The following is a 22,865-nucleotide window of genomic DNA, read 5'->3' as shown; positions in this document are numbered from 1 at the left end:
TTGGCACGTGGTTGCGGCAGACTTGTTGACATAACATGCATGCGTTAAATAACATTAATAAACAATATAAGGGCATCTGCTACTGTGACTTTGCTCATCTGGAAGGTAATTCAGACGACTTTAGCCGGCTGTCTCTTTATCTTTCTGTTTTGGTTGGGTTACAAAAGACGAGACACGCGTAAATGTCAGCTGTAGGATTTAAAGTGGCCGCTAGATGTCGCCGTCAGGCCTGCGCTTAACGACTGCTGTCCCGTTTATTTTTCAGTGCCATGTGAAGATGTCTTCATTAGTAGCCTACGAGGATTCAGACTCCTCGGATCAAGGGGAGGAGGGAGCCTCGGCATCTGTGGAAACTGCACCTCGCAAACAAAACCGAGAAGCGGTGACGCGTACCTCAGAGGTGACGTCCAGTCCTGCAGGATTTGCCCCTGATCAACACCTTGTAAACATCACAGACGGAAGCAGCTCCTCATTTCATCCTCATCCCCAGCCACAGGGCTGCAGTGGCTGGGGGAGAAAGTATTGTAGTGGCGGGGCCGAAAATAAGCTTTCCAGAGACACTGCAGCTCCTCTGAGGTTACCTGCCACTCAGAGAGAAACTGCTCCCGTGCAGGCTCTTCCTTGCATGCCTCGAAGCTCCAGTGATGAGTTTCACCCAACAAAAAGACAACTCGCTGTCCCGTCTGGCGTCAGACCGTACGTCCCAAAGAGACAGAGGCTTGCCACTTCAGTAGAGGCAGTGGACCCAAAGTACCCAACAGAGCAAGTCCCGGGGAATCAGACTAGGGAGAGCCAAATACTCTCAGAGGTGTCAGCGAGACTGAAGCCGTATCTTGCCCAAAAGCCCAGTGCAGCCGGGGTACCCAGGAGGCTTCTGATGAGCCTGGGAGGCCACCAGGGAGCAGTCAACACAGTGAAGTGGTGTCCTTCGCCTCATCTCAGTCATCTGCTGCTGTCTGCCTCTATGGACAAGACTTTCAAGGTAAATGACACAATGAGACTTATCACATGCTTCAGAGATGATGCACAATGGTACTTAGTGTTGGAGGCATGAAAAACAGGACTGAATGCTTTGAATAATGTAGGCCTGTTTTAGTTGATTTATTTTTTATTCAGCTCATGCAGTTAAATTGTTAGAATTTGTTATTCCCTCCTCAGACGGCCATTTGAGTGCTCCATGTACGTTGTCTTGGGGCAGTTTTTTTTTTTTTTATGAAGCAAAAATCAATTTATCAGTACAGTTTCAGGCAGGTGTCAAGTGCAGCTGGGGCGGACTAAAGGGATCATCACTTACTTGGCAATAGTGTAATTGGCACAGTGTTACAGACGGACATAATATCTGCCCTGCTGTCTCAATTTATAAATGTACTACAATCCACTTTCTTCAGAATCACATCTGTCACTGTCAGTCGAATGTGTGTCAGGACCCATGGGACTCGCTATCGCTCTCTCTTGGTCTCCCCCTCCCCCTCCTTTTCTTTATTTCACACCTGAAAAACAATCCCTCGTTTCCCCATTGTAAAGGTCAAGCAATGCAGCTATCTGCCCGCCTCTGTGACTACATATTTCTATCCCGGTGTGATATCGCGCACCTCCACCAATATCCTCCGAGAACTCTGAATAATTAATGATTTAAATATGAATAAGTTCATCTGCATAATCATACAAGTGCAGCGGTACGGCAGCCACCTCTTCTGGCACCTGGGAAAGAGCTGTTTGGAGCAGGTGGTGGCGACTACAGCAGAGGAAGGGAGGAGACGACTCGGTTGTTCGTATTGCAAGGATTATCTCTCCTTCTCTATCTTAGACAGCCTCACCACGTTGTTTTCTGTGAAACCAGTAGACAAACGAACATGTGAGGTTCTTGCACCTACTGGCGAGCGTGTGTTGTAAGTCGTTTGAGTGGTGGCATTTTAACAGGTTCAATTCATCACACAAAAGAACTAAACAGTGATTTCAGGCGAACCAGACGTCCAGCCGACCGCAATTATTGTATCGTTGTGGTTATAAAATGTTTGAATAGGGCAGACGTGATTTTAATTTAAGCATTTATCCAATCGACAGGAAGCTAAATAGTACGAATTGTAATACTGCATTCATTGTTTGAGTCATTTGAAAGAAAAAGGAGAATGGAAAACACATTTTCTATGTCAAAGCTTCAAGAATATGAATATTTGCTGGTTTTCTTTGTCTTCTATAATGAACAACTGGGTTTGGGCCTTCTTTTTTTTTTTTTTTTTTTTTTTTATAAAGGATGCTGAATGTAAATGCCAACACACAAAATCTTGATAGGCATTTTTAATTATTTCCTGACATTTTATAAACCCAGTTGATAAAACAATGAAGACCCATGAATCTCGACATTGATTATAAATCCTCATTAGTTGCAGCTCTTAGTTTAAAACGGTAACAGTTCAGTTTCATTTTGATATTAAACGGTTGGATGTTTCCCTTCATGGTCACAGTCCTTTTTTCAATATAGATCTATTAATAATACAAATATCTGGACATGTAATAACTAAAGATGATTTCATGACATGGCCACAGAAAACAGGACCTGGCGGTTAGGTGTTGTTAAAATTGTATCCATAGCAACAAGCTTCACAAAGTTCTCCCAAACCTGACTAATTTGCATTTTCGCACAAAAAGTGACATAAAACACAAGAATAGAAGGCAATTTAAAATCAAACTTTGTCGAAAATACATGAGGTTTTCTGTTTGGTAAGTGGTGAATGGAACAAGTACAGTAATGCTCTCCACTGTGTTGTGGTGTAAAACATTTCAGGCACAGATGTGAACATACCTTTCTGCTTATACGGCAGTTTATTTCCTTGAGTTATGGCAGCTTGTCATACATTATTGCTTACTTATTGACACACTATGAAGCTACATCTATTATGGCTTCCAGCACTTTGACCAGGGCTGTTTGGCTAAAGAGAGCAAGGGGAGATGATCAATGAAGTCTTAACACTCTCCTCTGCACAGACACCCTTCAAGTCTCCCGACTTCTCTTCCCTCCATCCCGTCTGTCAGACTATTATTATTCCAGTCTGTTTGCCTCCGTTGCCGCCGTTGCCATGGCTACGGCAGGTGTAAAGCAGCAGTTTTAAGTAGATAACACGAATACCAATTTAGTTTTAATTTCCAAGAGTCATTTAGGAGGCAGATTACTCCAGTGAGTCATTTGCAAGGATCCGCTCTGCATGTCTGTTAAGTGGCCGGTGAAATTAAACGGGATGCAGAAATAAACAAGCACTAATTTTCACCGACGTGCAGGTCTCGCATTGTATTAGATCATTACAACTGTGTGTGCATTGAACGCTTTTGTTATGGCGCACATCAGTACTGCTGCTTCTGGGAAGCAGCCTGGAGACAGAGCTTAACAACATGGCACTTTCAGACTTGTTATGTGGAAGTCTGTTCAGTTGAAAAGTCTGTAAGCTTGTGTGGCAATAGATGCCGTCATTAGCAGCTTTTTTCACAGATTTTCATGTTACCTTGAGATGGCAGTGTTTCCCTAAGCCTCGGATCACAGAGAGAAGAAGCGTATCCTGTTGCACAATGAATAGCTGTACCGCTCCAATATTTAGCTTATTGCAATTAGAAGCGCGAGTCTCTGTTTCGCTCTCTAACTTTTTTCCCCACCCCGGAGGCATCTCTGTAATTCTGTTTGTTCAACCGCTCGCCTGCCGGATTGATACGTCACTCCTCCCTGTCCATCTCTTTCTTCCCTGCCTCCTGCGGGAGCTGTGCTACAGCACTCCTCAATGTGTTTCATATGCCGTCTGGAGGAGTCGTATTTAATAATGAAACACAGAGAGGCAGAGAGGGATCTGCAGTGTCCCGCAGATCTTCAAAGGTCCTCTGTGGCCCCGGTTGTGCTGGTGGGAAGACAAAAATACTTCATCATTAGTGTGATAGTTTACCTCAGTGGGCACCAGACCCAGACCACCCACTGGATTTCAAGCTGGACATGAGCATGTTTGCCAAGTCCAGTGCAATGACCGAAGACAAGCTCAACAATGGAGCAGTCTGGCTGATTAACACCCTCTTTTCTTTTCATCATGACATCATATTTAAAGCAGCATGGGGTTAGGTTGTGTAGTCGTGGCTGTCACAACAAGCAGAAGGCGGTTGGGGGGCTTTTCTCTTTTGCTCCGTCTGTTATCTGAGAAAACTCTGACAATACGAAACCATTAAAGCCATTGGACCCCACTGGGATTTGATTTATAGGCACAGTCGGAGGTATTTAGTTTGGTTAGTTAATTAGAAAGGCTATTTGCTTTTAAATCCCACACTTAGATCTTTTCCAGCTGCAGTTTCCTGGGGAATTTGGTTTGATTTCAGTAGAATGTAGGTGAGAGTGGCTTAGATGATATCTTTCTCCGCTTTGAGAAAGAGAAGAAGACCGACTATATTCAGCAGTTCTCATTTACACAGGAAAGATTTTCAATGCCAGATGAAACATTGCATGCATCTATAAGGCAGAGAAGAATTAAAGCTACACTCTTAGATTGTCAGTAGCATTGAAACCTCATCCAAAGCAGGCAGGAAGAATGAAGGAAGTTCTCTGTTGATGTGAAACAGCACATCATGTCTAGGCTGTCTGGTTTTAGTCCGTTTTCACTTCCTCATCCATTTGCACTGCATGTTGTTCCAACAGGTCGTAAAGGACGCCGGGATCAGTGTCACCTTTTAAGAATCTTTAATTGAGCTTCTTTTTTTTTTCTATATCAGTGACGTGACTCTTTTTCTTTGCACATAGTGTGTATTTTACGCGGTGGATTCAAAAGCCGTAGAGGCTTTCTTCAAAAACTGTTTGCGCTCATGTACAGGCGGTAATAAATGACTTTTTGCTGCAGCCTAGGTGTGTCTGGGTTTGTGACTTGGTGCGATGTGCTCGTATCCGGCAGGTGTGGGATGGAGCCGAGAGCGGGCGATGCCTCAGGGTTTACACCTGCCACTCCGGAGCCGTGCGTGATGCCTGCTGGACCCCCTGCGGGCGACACCTTCTCACCGGCTCGTTTGACAACACGGCTGTGATCACCGACGTGGAGACGGGTGAGTAGCAGCACTTCTGTCGGCAGTCCTGAACAATAACATGTCACAGAGCAAACCTCCGGATTTACTTTTGTAAAATGCGAATGTGAATTTTCCCTGAGCCGGGCTCCATCATTAGATGCAGTTTTGTCTGTGCTCACATGTGCGTCTCCCCTGCTGCGGTTTGGGACACTGAACCACACACCGGCTGTGGTTTGTCTCTATATTTTCCTCCAATTTACGTTTACCTAATTAACATTCAGGTGGAGCTGCTTTTGATTTAACATTTTTCTCCGAGCACACTGCTGTCGTTTTGGGACGACAAAACTTCTTGGCAGTTTTACTGTCTCTCTAACTTACATTTAAAGTTAGTTTATAATTTACTGTGTGTATGGAGTGAATTAAAATTGCCTCGGGCCCCCGAAACCTGTTAAACCCTTTGCATGAATTGCAAAACTCTGTGTCTCGCTCTCCTGCGCTGCAGTCGTGACTCGTTTCAGGTCGCTCTCCTTTTTGGAACCAACTCCTCCACCATGCTGCTTTCAGCCCCTTGGCTGTTGTTGCCTTGTGCCATAATGTAACATAACATACATCATACCATTGCAGTGTGAAATTTGATGACATCATTACTGTACATCAGCAAGTTGGAATATTGCCTTTATCAGGGAATGATTCTAATTGACCAGATTAAAAACTATAGCAATATTACCGTGAATGATTCGATGCATCACACCCCTAATTGGATCTTTATTGAACGTCTGCAGTGAAAATCTGTAGACTGTCTCATTTAGGGACGAGGTCGATCCTCTAAATTAAGTCCTATGGAGGCTGCACATCCGCTTCAATGGAGACACTTCCTAAAATGGGACACCTCTCTCTCTCTCTCTCTTTCTCTGTTTGTATCCCACATATAGACAAACATTACGAACAATGCTCCGAAAGAAAACCAGCATTGTCATTTTTGTTAAAGTTCCTGAGCCAAATCTGCTGGCTCACTGTTTCCCGGCCCTGTCGTGTGATAATACAAAGCATTTTCAAGGTGACATTTACAAAAGATCAATAATTTGGTTTGCTTTGGAGACGCTTTACTTTCTGGCCTCATGTCCGTTTTAACAAGCATGGAAGAAAAGATGAGACAATCTTCCACAGGAAGACTGCTGACCGGACTGATGAATTTCTACACAGCGGAAGTTCTTTAAATTAGAAAGCAGCGACCAGAAATAATCTCAAATTCCTCGTACATTTATTAGCCGGGGAGTGTTTACGCATAAAGGAAAAGACAACAGAGAGGCTCAACAAAATGACACTAAATACAAAAGGCATTCCTTTAAAGCCCCCGTGGCATCTACATCTCCAGGGTCAACACATGGCTGTGATGACTTGCTGCCGTTTGCACTTCCCCTCGCAGCATGTCTGTCAATAGTGTCAATAAAGCCTACGGATAATGGCTTGGCCAGCCCATTAAACACACAGGCAGCTCCAGGAAGGGGATCAATAATGGATACATCACCACAGGAGCAGCCACTTTGACCTTATACTGGAACGTCACGACCCGCAATCATAAGCAAACACTGCTTATTTGTTCGCATGCTTTGATAGCTGTCAAGTGTCTTCCTGACTGACTAGAGTGGATTCACACTCACTGATTTAAAGACACAGCCCTCGTGCTCGTTTAATTTGAATTGAACTGTATTATGAAACTGAATAAAGAAGATTGTTTCTGAGGATGAGGATCAGCATGCGAGTTCTGGTTCAAGAAAATGTAATTTACTTGCATATTAATATGGGAGTTGGGAGTTCCAGACAGTTTCTGCACAATCGTAGCGCAGTTTAATGTGGGAGAGTCAAGAACGAGGCACCAACTCTTAAAAACCAATCATATGCCTGCAGTGAAAAGAACATGCAATAAGCCACATGCATAATTTCCCTCATATGACTCTAAATAGAAACTGACACAACTGTGGTTCAGACCTCTCATTATAGCATGTTTCCAACTGATTTACAGTTCCAACGTTTTATGACGCTCATAACAGGGTTACACCAAAGGTGTTAGCAGTTATGACATTGATATTTAAAAAAATGTACAACGCTCCCAAGATTCATGCCGCACGTGTGAACTGGACTAGGTGACGGGACAGCGAGACAGCTGAGTGTTTGCGTGTCAGACTGTAATCAGGATGAGCGTGATCTTTACGCTCTTCACAGTATTGCAGAGCCTCTTAACGGTAACAAGGAAGGCAGCTGGAACCTTTCTGTTCAATTGAGCCTCTCTCTGCAGAGGTGCGTATGGCCTTTAATGATCTGCGAGAGGCTCGTAGGACAGCTGACCCCGTATTTCACCACAGCATACCTCACCAAACGCTGCACTAATTGTAGTGTTTACAGGGGTGTGGAGTTTTCTTATGGCTATGTCTCCAGAGCGGTGTGTGGGCCCGTCTCTGCAGTTGCTCCCGTGTCCATTTTGATTTGTAGAATCTTGCAGCCGCTCCCAGTGGGCAACAGGCAGGCTGTCGCAGCTGAATAGCAAGGATGTAGGGAAGGGAGACCAGGTAAAAGACACACAATGTAAAAAGAGAAACAAAGAGGAAGAACCTAAGAAAAAGAAACGCAGGCGTGTAATAAATCCATTTCATCTAGATTTCATTAGAATGTAGTGGCAGCTGCTGTCGAGCACTTTCATGATTGTCTTTGGAAAAAGGCCGGTGTTGTAAAATATGCCCGTATTTCCACACAAGCTGATGTTTGAGTTGATTCTTCTGTCCAAAAGGAGATCAAAGAAAAATCGAATTAAAATCTAAGGAGATGCACAAAAGTACCGTGAATAAGTGGACTTGTCTATCTCCCCTTCCACCCTGCTTTGGCTTTGCAGAATCACATTGTGATATAACAGCTTCAGCGATAGTTCTGTTTGTAAAATGGAGCTTCACGCGATGCATCGTTTTTGTTGTTTGTATCTACTACAAATGAGCTACAAGCCACATGTGCCAGCAGTCCAAGGACAAAATAATGAGACACACTGGGGGGGTTTGAGTCTCGGGGTCATGCAACACAAACGTTCTGTTTTTTAAAAATACGACTGAGATGTTATGTTTCTTAGCCGGCCATGCAATCCATGTAAGCCACAAAGTGTTACTGAGGAAAATCCGTGTGCATTTTCACCCCCCCCCCCAAAAAAAGCACATGATGCCAATCGTAAGCAAAATCGGCATCAAGTTGTATATTCTGAAGTAGGACAGGCGTTTGCTATACAAAAGCAGACTTTTCTTTTCCAAAATACACAATTTGTAACAAATACAGTCCATACACATTAATGTTCCAGATTTCATACAACCACTCTGAAATAAAGTCATTGTAACTAAATAAATTTCTCAATCAGTTTAGATATTAAACAGAAAACATCCTCTAACATTCTTCTGAGGTTTTTATTCCCAGAAACTACATATTGCCACTTTATATAATTATAACCCAGGTTGGCATTCATGAAAGTGACTGAAGTGAAAGTTGCCAGTAAACGGTAGCAACGTATTTGATTTACTACACAGAAGTATTGTAGTATTTTCCTCATCACTTCATTTCCACGCTCCAAGATGAGACCACTACAATATGGCTGTGTAATCACAGAAGCCTTAGGCATTGCACACCAGGGGACAACGAATGCAGCAGCACGCACACTGAATCCTTTTACTCCAAATGCCACCGGCAAGCATATGTGCATTTTGACCTACTTTGAAAGCTTTGTTCTTCAGTGGTATAACCTGCTCAGTCGACACAGCTTTGTATCCTTTTATGTGACGGCGAATAAAACCGACTCTCGCTTCCAAAGTAAAGGAATGACTACGACGCAGATCATTCTGGTGATAGTCATATTTGCATCTCGCATGAATTCATGCGTGCTACGCGACAACAACAGTAAAAAAATACCGGTGTGTTTGTGGCATGTTTGTGCGTGTGTGCTGCTGCTGTGGTATTCAAAAACATGCGACGTGACGTGGGACGCGTTCCCAGAGGTTTTACATTCGGTGTCTTGCGGTGGCTTCATACTTTCATTCCTTCTACTGTTCAGTTGCCGTGCCTCTTCGCCTCCTCCAGGAACGCTTTAAAGGTGCAATATGTACGATTTACAGTGAGTCCCGTCTTGTAAGAAGACCACTCTGAAACATGTCCAGGTGCAGAAACGGGTCATAAATGTAGATTTTAAATTGTAAGGGCTTGCAATGTTTGTGCATGTGGTGCACAGCAGCTTGACAAAAAAAACAAAACACAAGGTCAAACTTTTTTTTGTGTTTCTGAAGCTTTTAACCACATTTTGTGATCATCTTCATCCTCCTCTATGGATGTAGAAGCTCAGTTGTCATGGAGATGGTTCAGCTGTTAGCGTGTGACTTAAATATGAAGTTTCTGTCATGCCAGAACAGGTGGATTTATGCAGTTTTTTTTTTTTTTAATGCTTGCTCTCCTTTCATGTTGTAAATCTTTAGTAGTTTTAATGTATGATGATTATTAACTATGCAGTAGTACATTGCAGCTCGAAGGCTTGAAACTGCCTTGGGTTTCGCAAATTTATCGTACAGAGTTGAAGGAAGTACATGGGGGAAAAAAAACTTAATTAAGATTAAATGAATAAATTATGGTTCAGTTATTTTAAGATTTCCCACCTTCTCATTCATCAGAACTGAAGACGAGCCAAAGGGAAATCTCTTAAAAAGATCCAACTATTTACAAATATTGCTCATCAAGTTTATATCCAAAACCTACTTTTGGATATGGCTTGTCAAAACGAAGTAATTTGTATGATATTACAAATATTTGATCATGTGCAGTGACAGTCCCCTGCTTTGGTGGAGCCCATAATGAGGCCGAGTAGACATTTGGTCGCTGCTTCGCTCTGCTCTAAGGGGCTCATCGCTGCTATCGCTGCTATCCCAATCATCCCTCATGTCCTCCACTCTGTTGTCATCCACCGTGTATCAGCTCGACAGCATAATCACAGTTCTTCCAGGACTGTAAACTATCATAAGGGAGGGAGGGACAGATCACTGCTGTCCTCCCTTATCTCCCCTCTCAAGCAAGCTAATTAATCTTGCTTAATTAAAACATGACGAGGCCCTATTTAGTATGAGGAGAATGTTGATTTCTCATTGTCCTGCCAAACACGAGTTTTCTATCTCGGTGACAGATCTGCTCCGTATCGCCGCCGGTAAGCCAATTAAGCCGGAAGTGGGAGCCTGACGAAATTGCCTGTTAAAACTTTGGCTCAAATCAATGCAATCAACGTTGGGAGCGAACTGGTCCCCCCATTAGGTGAACGAAGGTCCACTTTTGGTGCAGTTTATTAGCCGTGACTTATTACCCTCATCTGAAAAAGACTCGGATGGAATATCTTGGAACAAGTTGTATAACGAAGTTCATTTTTGCCTCCGACTGTTTTGGACGCGGCCTTTGTTGTCTGTTGGATGAATTAATGAGGAGCCATTGAACCCTGAGGTGCTCCACTTTGCATGGCCTTTGACAGAGTTGCCGGCTCATAGTCTGGCTTCATCGTTTTCCGAGGAAACTCATTTTTGGTCGCACCCTGTCAGGCTTAATTATATTTAAGCCCCTCAGTGTTTTTGTTTTATGTTTAAGTATGACATTTTTAAATTGATGTAGATAAAGCAGCCTCTGGCCAAAACATTACTTTCTACTGGAGTTTTTCTTCTCTCCATCGCTACATCTTCGTCAGTTTGATCTCCTTTGTGTTGAGTGATGGTTAAGCTCTCCGAGACTGATGATGTGCTGCTTGCCTAGAAATATCACACACTCTCGCACACATTTTGTGCAGTCTTCCAGATTCCTGGTCAGTGTCATCACCCTCCATCAATAAAACAAGCTAGAAACAGACTGTTCTGGGACATCCAGTCAGAAAAATATGTTTTATTTGATTAGAAGGAAGTCTCTGTGGTGTTGTGTGTGTGATTATGTGAAGCTTTTCTTTTTTAGGGAAAGAAAGATGTGATCTAAAACTGCCGCATACAGCTTGTAAATAAACTCAGCGTGCACTTCTAACTTGGCATCATTGCAGAAACCGTTTTTTTTATTATTATTTTTTTTTTACTATTGCAACACTTTTTCAGAAGGTGCGCCGAGGCAACAACTTACCGCTAGATTTACTGCATCTGTTATTAGTGGGCTTGTGTTCGAACCACGTTATTTATCAGCAAAGGGGGACAGCGCAGCTTAATTACACTCGTTGTTTACTGCCCAGAAATATAATAGGTGCATCACATGGAGAATTGGCTCCTCACTGTGTGCTTAATTAATAAAGCAAAGCGAAGTTTCATGGGGAATTTGCATTTCAGAGGTAATAAAACTGAAATTTATGTTGTGTTTAGTTTAGTTTTGACAGCTGAGAATAACAAATGATCTAATCAGGAGTTCTCATCCGGCACAAACTGCTGCAGTTTACCTGAATGAATGAATTTAATAGGCTTTTTTATTCTTTTATATACATGCTTCCAATACATGCTCTCTTGGTTTGTTTCATAAAGTCACTGCATTTTAAACACATATTTGTTTGAAAAGTCTCCGAAGTTCAGCATGTGGAGTCTGTTGGTCTGCTCACTGCAACAGCAGCCGCAGCAATATGCTCTGGGCAGAAAGTAAATAGCAATAAGCTGATTGCTTAGCCAGCCCTTTTGCAAATGTTTAGTCCCGGAGAGGACAGACACCAAGCAGCGGTCAGAGCTGAGAGGGAAAAGGACTTCTTTACAGCTGAGTAGGCAACATATTCAGGTGCAAATGCTGCATGCACTCACTTACACCGTTAGGATGCTGAGCCGAGGAGCGTCGCCGGTTCTTTACAAAGGTGCATCATAAAAGCAAAGCAGTGGTTGATGTGTCACTCGCGTCTCCACTTCATGTAAACAAAAAAAAAATCTTCAAATGGTTGTAACGTCTGCTTACAGGAGATAAATAATCACAAATACAAGAGATGAGGACAGAAATGTTTGTTATTGTTAGTCACATTATTATATGATGAAAATGACGCAATGTAAACCTTTCTGCAATGCAAAAGTCTTTTTCTCCTATATATATATATATTTTTTTTTTATAAATGATTTTGAAAACAATGTCTTATTTTCTTACCTAGTCAGAGAATTATTATGTCTGTGAAATGTTAATGATGAATAATGAGAAATGTCTTATAATTTACTGTTAAAGGGGACTTCTTTGAATGTCTTGTTTTGTTTGACTAACAGTGCAAACAGCACACAGATTCATTATATCATTCAGTATATACATCAAAACCTCACATTTACCAGCAATCCAGCAAATTTGATCCAGTTTATGTATTTCAATTATTGATTATGCTTATTAATAAACAAATGAATCAGCTGAATTTTGCAGTTCTTTTTCATACCATGCTCTATACTGGATATGAATATATAATGATAGCTGTTTTTTGGAAAATCTACAGAAATATAAATATCTTTTATAATAAATCAGAGTCGAAAATAACAATCCTGCACACAGTGAATAACTGCATAATACTTCTTGAGATTCTTTGCTTTTTGCCACTTAATATATTGTGGCGTGTTAAACGGACATCCTTTATCACTCAGTGATGTAATCACAGGCTGAAGTCCTGCAAAAAGAAGCAAACATTTATAATTTCAAAGAAGAATTTCATCGTGTTCTTTTTTCTTTCTGCTCTCTTATTTCTTGCTGTCTGTAGGGCAGCAGGCAGCCAAGTTGGACAACCACTTCAAAGTGATGTGTGTGGCCCTGCATCCCAGCAACCCAGAGGTATTCCTGTGTGGAGGTTACAGTTCAGCGGTCAAGGCCTGGGACTCTCGCAGCTGCAAGGTCAAACTTATTAACCTCCTTACAGTAGATTTATCATTTTTATTGATACCGGTTCATTGACTGCTGCTTGACCTTTTCTTACTGTGAGGCATGTAGAGGCTCTGAACACATGCTCCTAGTTCACAACTGCTACACACTTTTCAGTTGCACACTAGTCCATACGAGGTGGTCTATATTTCACGTCGCATGATGACCCATGCTATATTTCACTGGATAATAGTGCCGCAGGAGTAATACTGCAGGTTTATAACACTAATTGTTCAAAGCAAATTTTATTTCTATTCAGGCCGCATAAATTGTTCCTAGCAAGCTGCAACCTAATATTGCTATTAAGCTTAATGGACTGTTTTATATGATAATCCTACTCACATCCTCAGAAACTGTAATTTTTCCCCTCGGCGAACTGAAACGTTTCCCTGCAGGGGTTTAGATTTAATACAGTGAAGATGTTTCCGCCAGTGGGTGTCGATATGAGTTTCGGACGGAGTAAGCCAGTACTTAGAAAATAGGTTGTTAATGCTGTAGCATCGTAGCTGCCTGTCTCAGGTCTGAGCTGTCTTACTTCGGTGCCAAATTACCCCATTAGATAGAAAGGACTGAGAGCAGCTCGCCCACCTGAGTGGACTCAGGAGGCTGAATAGGAAGAGGTTGCTCTACCATATTATGCTAAAAGTTTGGGTAAAGTCATGAAGCAGAGGAGAGTGGTTTGAGTTGCAGGGAGGGGTCAAAGGTTAATTTGCCCAATGCAGAGCAGCGTCAGCTCAGTGGCTCTGAAATTCAACCTGATCTGACCAAACACTGAAAATCAGATCTGATAAAAGAGAGAAACAAAATGTTCCAGAATAAGAGATACGCTCACTGTAAAACTTTTGTCTTTCCATGTCTCATCTCTTTTCATATGCTGGTGTTGGGTTTTAAGATTTGTCCTGTGAAGTACATACAAGTAAAAAAAACAAAAACTGTTGTTTTACTTTTAGCTGTTTTGGGGTTTTAAGTATTATTAACCTGTCAATCATGTTGTCAATCATTTCTTGTCAAGATCGTTTTCACATTCTGATTCAACCTGAATCAATGTACCTCTGTAGGTGTCATGCTGTCGTCCTGCCTTGAGGACTGAGGTCCAGATGTTTCCCTCGTTCTAGTTCATTTGTCTTCTCAGTTGAGTGCTTCTGCACTGTTCTCTTTATAAGCATCATGGATGACTGCAACACTAAATTAAATTTCTTGAAACTCTGCAACTTGAGATTTTTCACGTAGAAACGCTGTCCATTATATCAAGGGACTGAAAAACATTTCTGAGTGTGTGTGTGTGTGTGTGTGTGTGTGTGTGTGTGTGTGTGTGTGTGTGTGTGTGTGTGTGTGTGTGTGTGTGTGTGTGTGTGTGTGTGTGTGTGTGTGTGTGTGTGTGTGTGTGTGTGTGTGTGTGTGTGTTTCCAGGTGGTGAAAATGTACAAAGCAGGGATCCAGCAGACCTTGGACATCCTCTTTCTGAGAGGTGGTGTGGACTTTATAACGAGCTCCGACTGCGTGAGCAGAGACTCTGCAGACCGCACCCTCATCGCCTGGGACTACCAGACCACCGCCAAGGTCTCCAACCAAATCTACCACGTAAGAAAATAGAATAGACCCTAATTACATACTGTTCTGATTGGTATATGATGTAAACATGATCAGCTATAAGATTTAAAGAACTTGTCGGAATTGAACAGGCAAATATTTCCTGAACCTGGGTGAACCTCCCGATGTGAAACAAGCTGGTAATGAGGCTTGTGAAACTGGCATATTTTGACAGTTACACAGTGCTGGAGGAAGTCAGCGCTCTGCTGAGTGCCAACTCCTTCAGAAATCAGTTTTTAATAACCTTTGTGCTTTTTTCTATTGAATTGAATTCTCATTCCCGAACAGTGTTTCAGCTGTCGAATTGAACATTTATTGTACAGTAAAGTCATATGACTCTTTTAAATTCGTCACAGTTCACCAAATACGCAGGAGAAGATGAACAAAATAATTGCATGCAACGCCATATAACACACAGTGGATTGAATATATTGTATTCATTGTACCTTTTGCACCTCTGGATAAGAGGCTTTTAAAAAAATAATAGACTAGTTAACATGCAGCTGACTTCATGGTTAGTAACGGCAAGAAAAGGTCAAATAGTGAATTCATTTCCCTTCTGAGATTTTTTTTCCTCTCCACTGATTTGGCCACCAGGAGCGTTACACGTGCCCGAGCCTGGCCCTCCACCCACTGGAGGAGTCCTTTGTTGCCCAGACCAATGGGAACTACATGGCAGTGTTCTCCTCCCAGCAACCCTATAAAATGAACAAGAGACGGCGGTTCGAAGGACACAAGGTCAGTAACAGCCGTGGCCCCGGGGGTGGGATGGTGGGTACCAAGGCCCAATCGATTGAGTAAAGTGGCACAGTCGGATGTGCAGACAAACACAGTTGCAACAACAGTGGCGGTTATTACACAAAACAATAGTGTAAACACACAGATGAAGTATTCATTGTAACCTACATTGCTACGTAGCTGTCATGGAGATCCACAGCCTGCAGTGTTTCCTCCCCAGCACCATCCCCCAAAACAAACACACTAAGTACAATACAATATTTCCTCTGGGAGAGCAGCCGGAGTAATATATGGCTGTAGATTATAAATACCATTGAAAACATGCGGAGCTGCTTGAGTGCTGTCTGGATTGTTGATTTAAAAAAAAAAAAAAAAAAAAATGGAGAGGAAGCAATTGTGTTGAAGTGTTTTATTTAAAAAAATTTCTACCATTGTTGGTGCAAAACACAAAACGGAAAGATAACATTCCAGACAACAAAGACATCTCATTTCTGAAGCTTTTTCATGTTTTCTTTATTATATAAGGCAGCCTTTTCTAACAGTGCGCATGTTTTCAACCAGTCAGTGTATCTCGCAACTCTCACTGTGATTGTAAACACTTTACTGCAACCGTGAACGCATCAGTAATTAGCCATATTTTGCTGACGTCTTGCCATTTGGATTAAAAATGCTTACAAATAATTTAAACGGGATCCGACACAGTTGCAGCCCCGATGGCCGCGGGCCAATCAGAGTCTCTGACTTAAGAATGTTTAAGATGATTTCATTTTGATATGTGATTGATGAAATTCAAGCAGGGAAGGTGCGCTCTTTGCCCACCTTAGCTTCTTAAAGGTAATTACAAAAATGTCTGCACAAGCAACATTGAAGGCTTTGGAATTAAAGAAGGTCTTTTCTACCTGGTGGAAAAACAGTGACTGCGGCAGGTTGTGTTCTGTTGTTAACCTCAGTCTCTGTAGTGGACAGGTGGTTGAAAAATGCATTTCAGTATTCACTTGAAGCTTATATGGAGCTTTCGCAATCTGGGACTATTTTCAATAGTTAAAGTTATAGCATACTTAGTTCGTATAAAAGCTTCTTTTAACACACATATATACTTTATTTCGGTCGGTGTGTCACATTAGAGAAAGACCTGAAGCTGTGATCTTACTCTTTCACTGTTTTCGGTGCTGTAAGCAATCAGCCAGATGTATTACTGTATTTTTTTTTTTTTTTTCATCTTTAACTAAAGTAAAGAACTGATCCTTTGAGTGTTGACATTTATTTTTTACTACTATATGACCAAAGTAGGGGTGGGTAATATAAAATTGCATATGTTGTAATACTTCACTAATTTGTAATATTTTATAGTGAATATAACGGAGTATATTTTGCTGAGCATGAATGCTTCCTCCTAGAACTCACTGCTTTACACTTATTCAAACATCTGTAGTTGTCGTAGCAACCCCATTAAAGCAGTCGGGGGCTCCGTGTCTCGCTAAAGGCCACCCTGATGGTAACAATAAGGGAGTGGCGAGGGTTGCTCTATTACTTCCCTCTCACAAATACTTCTTCTTCTTCTTGGAATCGAACCCACTGCATTCCCGTCACATGCATGCTGGTCCAGTCTACACTCGCACCAACCAGTAACTGCACACACAGGTGTTGTCGGTAATGTTAAAATGGCTTCAGGTAGAGGGTTATATTTTTGTTCTAGGTGGAGGGATATGCGATACGGTGTGACTTTTCTCTGGATGGAACTATCCTGGCCTCAGGGAGCTCCACTGGCTCTGCTCACTTCTACGACTACCACCACGCTCGCGCGCTGCACACCCTCCTCGCCCACAGCCAGCCCTGCCTGTGTGTGTCTCAACATCCCGTCCTGCCCACGACCGTGGCCACCTGCGACTGGGCTGGTGAGATCAAGATCTGGCACTGACTAGGTATGGACGGGTACGGACAAGTAAATATAGACTTAAGAAGATGGACCTTCGCACAGAGAATGGCATGGAAGACTATGTTGAACTGTAAACTCATGCTCGCGTTCATCTTGGAGACTTTATCTCCTATAATCTCTCGGCATAAAATGATAAGAACTTGGCAAAAAATGCGGGCAGTAAGCAGATCTGCTATCTATTGAGGCCTTTTAAAAACTGTTTTTTTACACTGTGTATCTTGCAAAGCTTTCACATTATAAAAAAAAAAAAAAAAAACACCCACATTTTCAGTCACTATTGTGTAAATTTCACTGTAAGCATGTTATTCATATTTGGCCCATCTTTTAACATCCTGTAATCTTGGTGAGTAAGATTAAATCAAATGAAGATACACTGCATGGGATCAAAGGAAGTTGCTTTACAGTTAACAGTTCAAAGAGTGAGCCATTGTTAGGGGGCTTATCTGAAATGGTAGGCGGTGGGAACACACACTAACAGCATACACACACACACACGCACAAAAACACAACCCTAACGCCTTATAGTCAGCCTTCCACTCCAAATACAGCCAGGAAGTTGATCATCATCACGTCCTTGAAGTTTTGGTTTAAACAAAGAGAAAAAAAAATCTCTGGGCATTTTCTAATCAAATGTTTTCTATCATTCCCCATTCTGCACACACATCGCTTTTTCTTTTCTGCGGCTCTGATATGACAGTTCCTTTCACACTGACAGCTTAGAGCATCACAAAGAATCAGGCAGAAAAAAAAAAGAAAAAAAAATTGCCATCAACTGTCAAAGCAGTGCCAGGGTCTTCCAAAATCCTGCCAGTCAACAACAGAGCACTGAAGCGTAGACGTTTGTGAACTTTATTCTGTATCAAGTAGAAACGTATTACTGTGAGAGTAAATCTAATAGACAAATAGTTTTCCATCTTCCAGCCCCAATGGTTGTTTATACTTTTGCTTACAGTGACATTGTATTTAAATCATCACTAAGCAATTTGTGAAGCTAAATGATCATTTACTTGTGCACGTAGGTTAAAACTGCTGTTGCTTGAAGTGGCCCTCGAGTGTTTTTGCTGGCCAGCCCATTAAGTATAGAAGATCATTACTGTCAAAACAAATCACAGAGGATGAAACAGTCAGGCTTCTTCAGAAAAAGACAAAAGAATAAACTATTAAAAATGTTCCCTGCTGAAGTCAGAAAAAATACTTTTCTGTCAACAGATTTAAAGAAGTATTTGAAATCAATATAACGTTCCATAAAAATGAATAAAAAAAAATGTCAGGCAGTGGCAAACGATAGGCATAAGAAAGCCAAAACAAAAATAATTAAGGAATAGATATTTTGACAGCAACAAAAACTACAAGAAGTTGAGGATGACATAAATAAGGCAAAAATCACACTTACTAAACCCTAAAAACACATAAAAATGAGCGGTTACAATCAGTGAAAGATGTGGCTGAATAACTCAAACACGAGAAACTTTGTTGATTGAAAAGAATTTGCAACCTTCCACCAGTGTCAACCTCCAGATCGAGGTCTTTTTAGGATCTTAGGAGTTCATGGTACTAGAATAAAGGATGTAAAATGATACCCCTGTAAGTTTTTATTTTTTTTTAATTTTTTTTTTATTGTATTTTTCAACAACCATCTTTACTAAGTAAATAAACATACAGCAAAAATATATAACCATGCATCAGACAGATGAACATTTTGACATTTAGACAGCTGGCCTGTTGTCCCTGGAACAGGGCAGGAGGTAGGACAGGACAGAACCACTTCAGCCTCCTCATTCAGGGTCAGAACATTCGATGAATAAATATAACATCAACTGAAACTAGATAAAAAATAGTGTAATAACAGCTGTGTATGTAGTATCTCTTTTTTTTTTTTACATTTATGTCCACAACAAAAATACCATATACCCTCTCAATCCCTCGGTGCAGTGGTGAAACTTCAACCTGTTAATACTTTTACATTAAACCAGTTAAGAATATGATCGGAGACTTTTTGTGGTGCAGTTTCACTTTCGCAAACACGACGAGGTCAAAAGAAGAGATATCTTTTTCTTTTTCTTTTTTTAAATCTATGAAACGGCCTAAAGCCACTTATCAGATCTGCAGGGATGGGAGAGGTAGAATTTCCAAAATAAAATCCATCTAAGACAACTCGAGGGCAGAGCTGACTTCCTGTTATTTAGCCATTCCTCTCAAATCTACACAGCTACGAGGGCAGGAAGAAATCCTCAGGTGCACAGATGTCGGAGTAATTTTGTACTCTATTTATAAGTATAACAGTAGCAGGTTGTGGGATGATTGTTGGGGCAGCAGGACAACCTCTCTGCTGCTCTTCATTTAATACAAGGTGAGGCCTTTTAAAAAAAAAAAAAAAAAAAAATGTGTTGACCAACAGGTCAGCACATTTTTGCCACTTTCTATGTCTGTATACTGTACATACACGCTTTGTCTATTTTCACAGTGTTATCTCTAAAGTAGCCTAACTGAGCATGCTGGTTTAAAACAACACACCAACTGTACATATTTGTCTTGAATCAGTTGTTTCTTACTACCTTTTCAGTTCTCTTTCCTATCTGCCTTTTTGTGCATACATTGCAGAATTGCCAGCTTGCCTGCAGGTTCCCCCCCCCCTACAATTATTCTCTCCTGAATACTTCAAGAACCAAAGCTTTTGTTTCGGTTTGTGTGTCTAGTGCTAACGGTGTTAAAAAGTTTTGCATCAAGGGAGAAATTTGACTTGTCGGATTTCCAAACGGGGGACTAAGCGTCGTCATCATGAACTGAAATGAGTTTCAATAGAGATTTCCACTCCAAAAAAAAAATGTCCCTCTGCGTGAAAACAGACTTAATCCCTCTGAAAGAAACTGGCTGTGTGTGTGTGTGTGTGTGTGTGTGTGTGTGTGTGTGTGTGTGTGTGTGTGTGTGTGTGTGTGTGTGTGTGTGTGTGTGTGTGTGTGTGTGTGTGTTATCTGACAGGAAGAACATGCGCGGTAACAGTAGTGTGTACATACAGTAACAACACTTCACATATAGAGTATGTACACAGTTGTGAGATGCTGTAAAGGAGACCGTTGCGTCCACTGAACAGGATTAAGGCAATTTCACAAAGTGTCCTGGTTTAACGGTAACTACTGTGCAGTGCAACACATTCCATCATCTTATTTTGATACAAAAGTATAAAACACTCCAGCTGAGGAAAATTAAAAGTCTTGTAGCTCAAATCTGTATTCTTCTGGTATTATTATTGAATTCATGTCTGTGTAATCATTTCTTCTGTGTATGCACATTATTGTATTTGTATCTTTCTTCCAGCAATAATTTTGTAATATTATATATATTTATGTCTGATGAAACTTAGTGTGAAATATAATTTTAGGAAGGTAATCTTACTATAAATTATCATATGTCATTTGAATTAAATATATATTCATTAACATCTCTTTTTTTTTTTTTTTTTTTTAACCAGTGTGAAAATGCTCCCTGCTAGAAAGGGGTGCTTACAGATAATAATGTCCCTATGAGAAACAATTTAGCTGGACATTTTCTATCTTATTTATATGCATTAAAACATCATGCATTTTGTTTAAGAGAAATTAGGGAATGGATAAATCTTTTTTAAAAGCTTGCAGTCTGCATGGGCCACTATACATAATGGATAATCTCTCCCACACATGAGTAATTAAGTCACCTCATTACATGCGCTGTAGTCCACTATCGATACTGGGTATATAAGAGCAGGAATTAATGGTCTTTTTCTGGTTTTACTAACAGTACTTAACACCAAAATAAAAGGACAGATAGCACAGTATCTTCGTGTGGCTGGGACCGTGTTGTCGAGGGAATGTGGTTTCATCCCGGTGGCTCTAATTATCACCGTTATTACTGAAACAAAATCATACTGAATAGCTGGTCTCGGATTGCTACGCTGTATCATGACATACAATATTAAAAAAAATGTGCGGACTACATGAGCGTGCCTTGGCTAAGATACATAAAACAACAACATGTTAACACCCCGTCACACCAAGTATGTGTTTGCTGCAGAGAGACGTACAGTACAGTACAGTACAGTGCAGTGCAGTGCAGTACAGCGAGTAAGGAGTCATCATTGTCATCATGCATAAAATGAAAAGCTCCCCGTCTCCGCTCAGTTCAGCAGTGTGCCGTAGAGCTGTGCCTTGGTCAAACTGTCCTTCCTCGTGAGTCCCGTGCTGCCAAATTTTTGGTATCTCGGAGATGTCTTCTTTGGGAGCGCAGGGCCGACGCTGAGAGCGGAGCTGGAGCTCGGGCGAGGCCGGATGCTCGGTCTGGGGCTGGGGTAGTGCTGAAGGCTCGAGGCTTCCAGTGAGCTTTGGTGTAAGGACTCGGCCGAGCTGTCTGCGCTCAGGTTCACGTAGTCCTTCTTGGCGCTGCTCGCCGCTGTCGCTCCCCCGCTGCTCTCCTTGTCTTTAGAGCTCCCTGAGAGGAACAGACTGCACTCAGAGTCCTGACTGTCGTCCTTGGCTCTATACAGCGCAGACGATTTCTCCTGCTTACGATGCTCCTTTGGTTTGGTGCTGCGGCTGGGTAAAGGGGAGCCAACGCCGAAACACTGGTCCAGCACGCGGCTGTGGAAGACGTCATCTCCTTCTTGGAAGCTGCTGTAGAGAGACCCCTTGACTTTACTGGAGGGGCCTATGGCAAAGTGCCGTTCAGAGAAACTGTACGGAGACACCCGTCCCGCGATGTTACGATAGGATGAGAAAGTGTTGATGTCTTCCACGCTGAGCTGCCTCCAGCGGCTGCTCAGGTCGTCCTCCGAGACCTGGATGTCATCGCGGCTGTCCAGAGCTCCTCCTCGAGCCTGACCCAGTCCAGTCGTGGACCCCATGCTGCGAGACGAGGCCAGGCGAGGGGTGCTGGAATGGTACGGTTCACTGAAGCACGAGGCTGTCCTTGTGTACGCTGGTGAGATGTCCTTCTGTGGGCTCCTGGAGGTCACCATGTGCTGGATGCTGTGAGACTTGGGGAAGCTGGGGCTGTCTTTATCATAAGAGCACGTGCTTTTGCGCTCGTAGTCCCCGCTGCCACCATCTCGCCAGTCCATGTAGAGACCCTGGTGGGAGGAGGATAAGGTGCTGCTGGCAGTGCGCCCACACCCGCCACCAACTCCTCCCTTGTCATCTGATGCGAGGCTGAAGCTAGAGTAGGAGCTGGAAGCAGGGAGGCTGCCGGTGCCGTACTCGTCGTGGGGGTTGAAGGAAGATGGGGGCTCGTGATGGGAGAAGCTTCCGGAGTGGAAAGCGTCTTCGTCGGGGTTGCTGTCAGTGGAATTCTGTGCGTGGAGCTGAAGCAGCGCCGTGCCGTGGAGGTCGACGCTCTGCCTGCGCTCCGTGTCTTGCCAGCGTTCGGGGCAGTAGAGGGCCGTGTCGCTGCAGTACAGGTCGGATGTCTTGTACGCAATGCGGCGGTTCAGGTGATCGGTGCTTCCTGTTCCCGTTAGAAAGTCCCCGTCCTCCGGCGGCGGGCTGGGTGAGCGCGTCGCAGGGCAACTGCTCCCTGGTTCGGGTTTTTCCAGGACCTTGGCAATTATGGCCGTGGGCACGGCGTCGGAGTAATTGGAGTGACACATCGCCATGGTGACGCTGCTACTCCGATTATGTTTCTCCATGTGGGAACTGATGCGTTCCTGGAAATCCAGTGGCAG

At 42.5% G+C, this 22,865-nt stretch overlaps 3 protein-coding genes across 3 annotated transcripts in view; 1 reads left to right on the top strand and 2 right to left on the bottom strand.

The window, feature by feature from the left end:
- The window catches only part of wars1 (tryptophanyl-tRNA synthetase 1), an 8,840-nt gene extending 8,371 nt beyond the window's left edge, over positions 1-469 (bottom strand). The window contains exon 1 of the mRNA XM_069720442.1: positions 394-469. The gene's annotated coding sequence lies outside the window, so the exon portion shown is untranslated. The remainder of the gene's footprint in view (positions 1-393) is intronic.
- On the top strand, positions 62-19,158 carry wdr25 (WD repeat domain 25). Its single transcript, XM_069720439.1, has 7 exons — positions 62-105; positions 266-982; positions 4,914-5,061; positions 12,755-12,885; positions 14,323-14,493; positions 15,100-15,240; positions 16,937-19,158. The coding sequence occupies exons 2-7, from the start codon at positions 278-280 to the stop codon at positions 17,156-17,158; spliced, it is 1,518 nt and encodes a 505-aa protein (XP_069576540.1). The 5' UTR covers positions 62-105; positions 266-277; the 3' UTR covers positions 17,159-19,158.
- Positions 18,772-22,865, bottom strand: part of LOC138633911 (brain-enriched guanylate kinase-associated protein) — a 38,623-nt gene continuing 34,529 nt past the window's right edge. Inside the window, exon 7 of the mRNA XM_069720438.1 lies at positions 18,772-22,865. Coding sequence (XP_069576539.1) covers positions 21,327-22,865 — 1,539 coding nt within the window. The 3' untranslated portion in view covers positions 18,772-21,326.

The sequence above is a fragment of the Brachyistius frenatus genome, unplaced genomic scaffold, assembly GCF_029030835.1.
Source record: "Brachyistius frenatus isolate BFR_SWC_R1_liver_20210118 unplaced genomic scaffold, ASM2903083v1 Contig_240, whole genome shotgun sequence".
Lineage (NCBI taxonomy): Eukaryota > Metazoa > Chordata > Actinopteri > Embiotocidae > Brachyistius > Brachyistius frenatus.
This window is presented reverse-complemented; position numbering and strand designations above follow the sequence as displayed.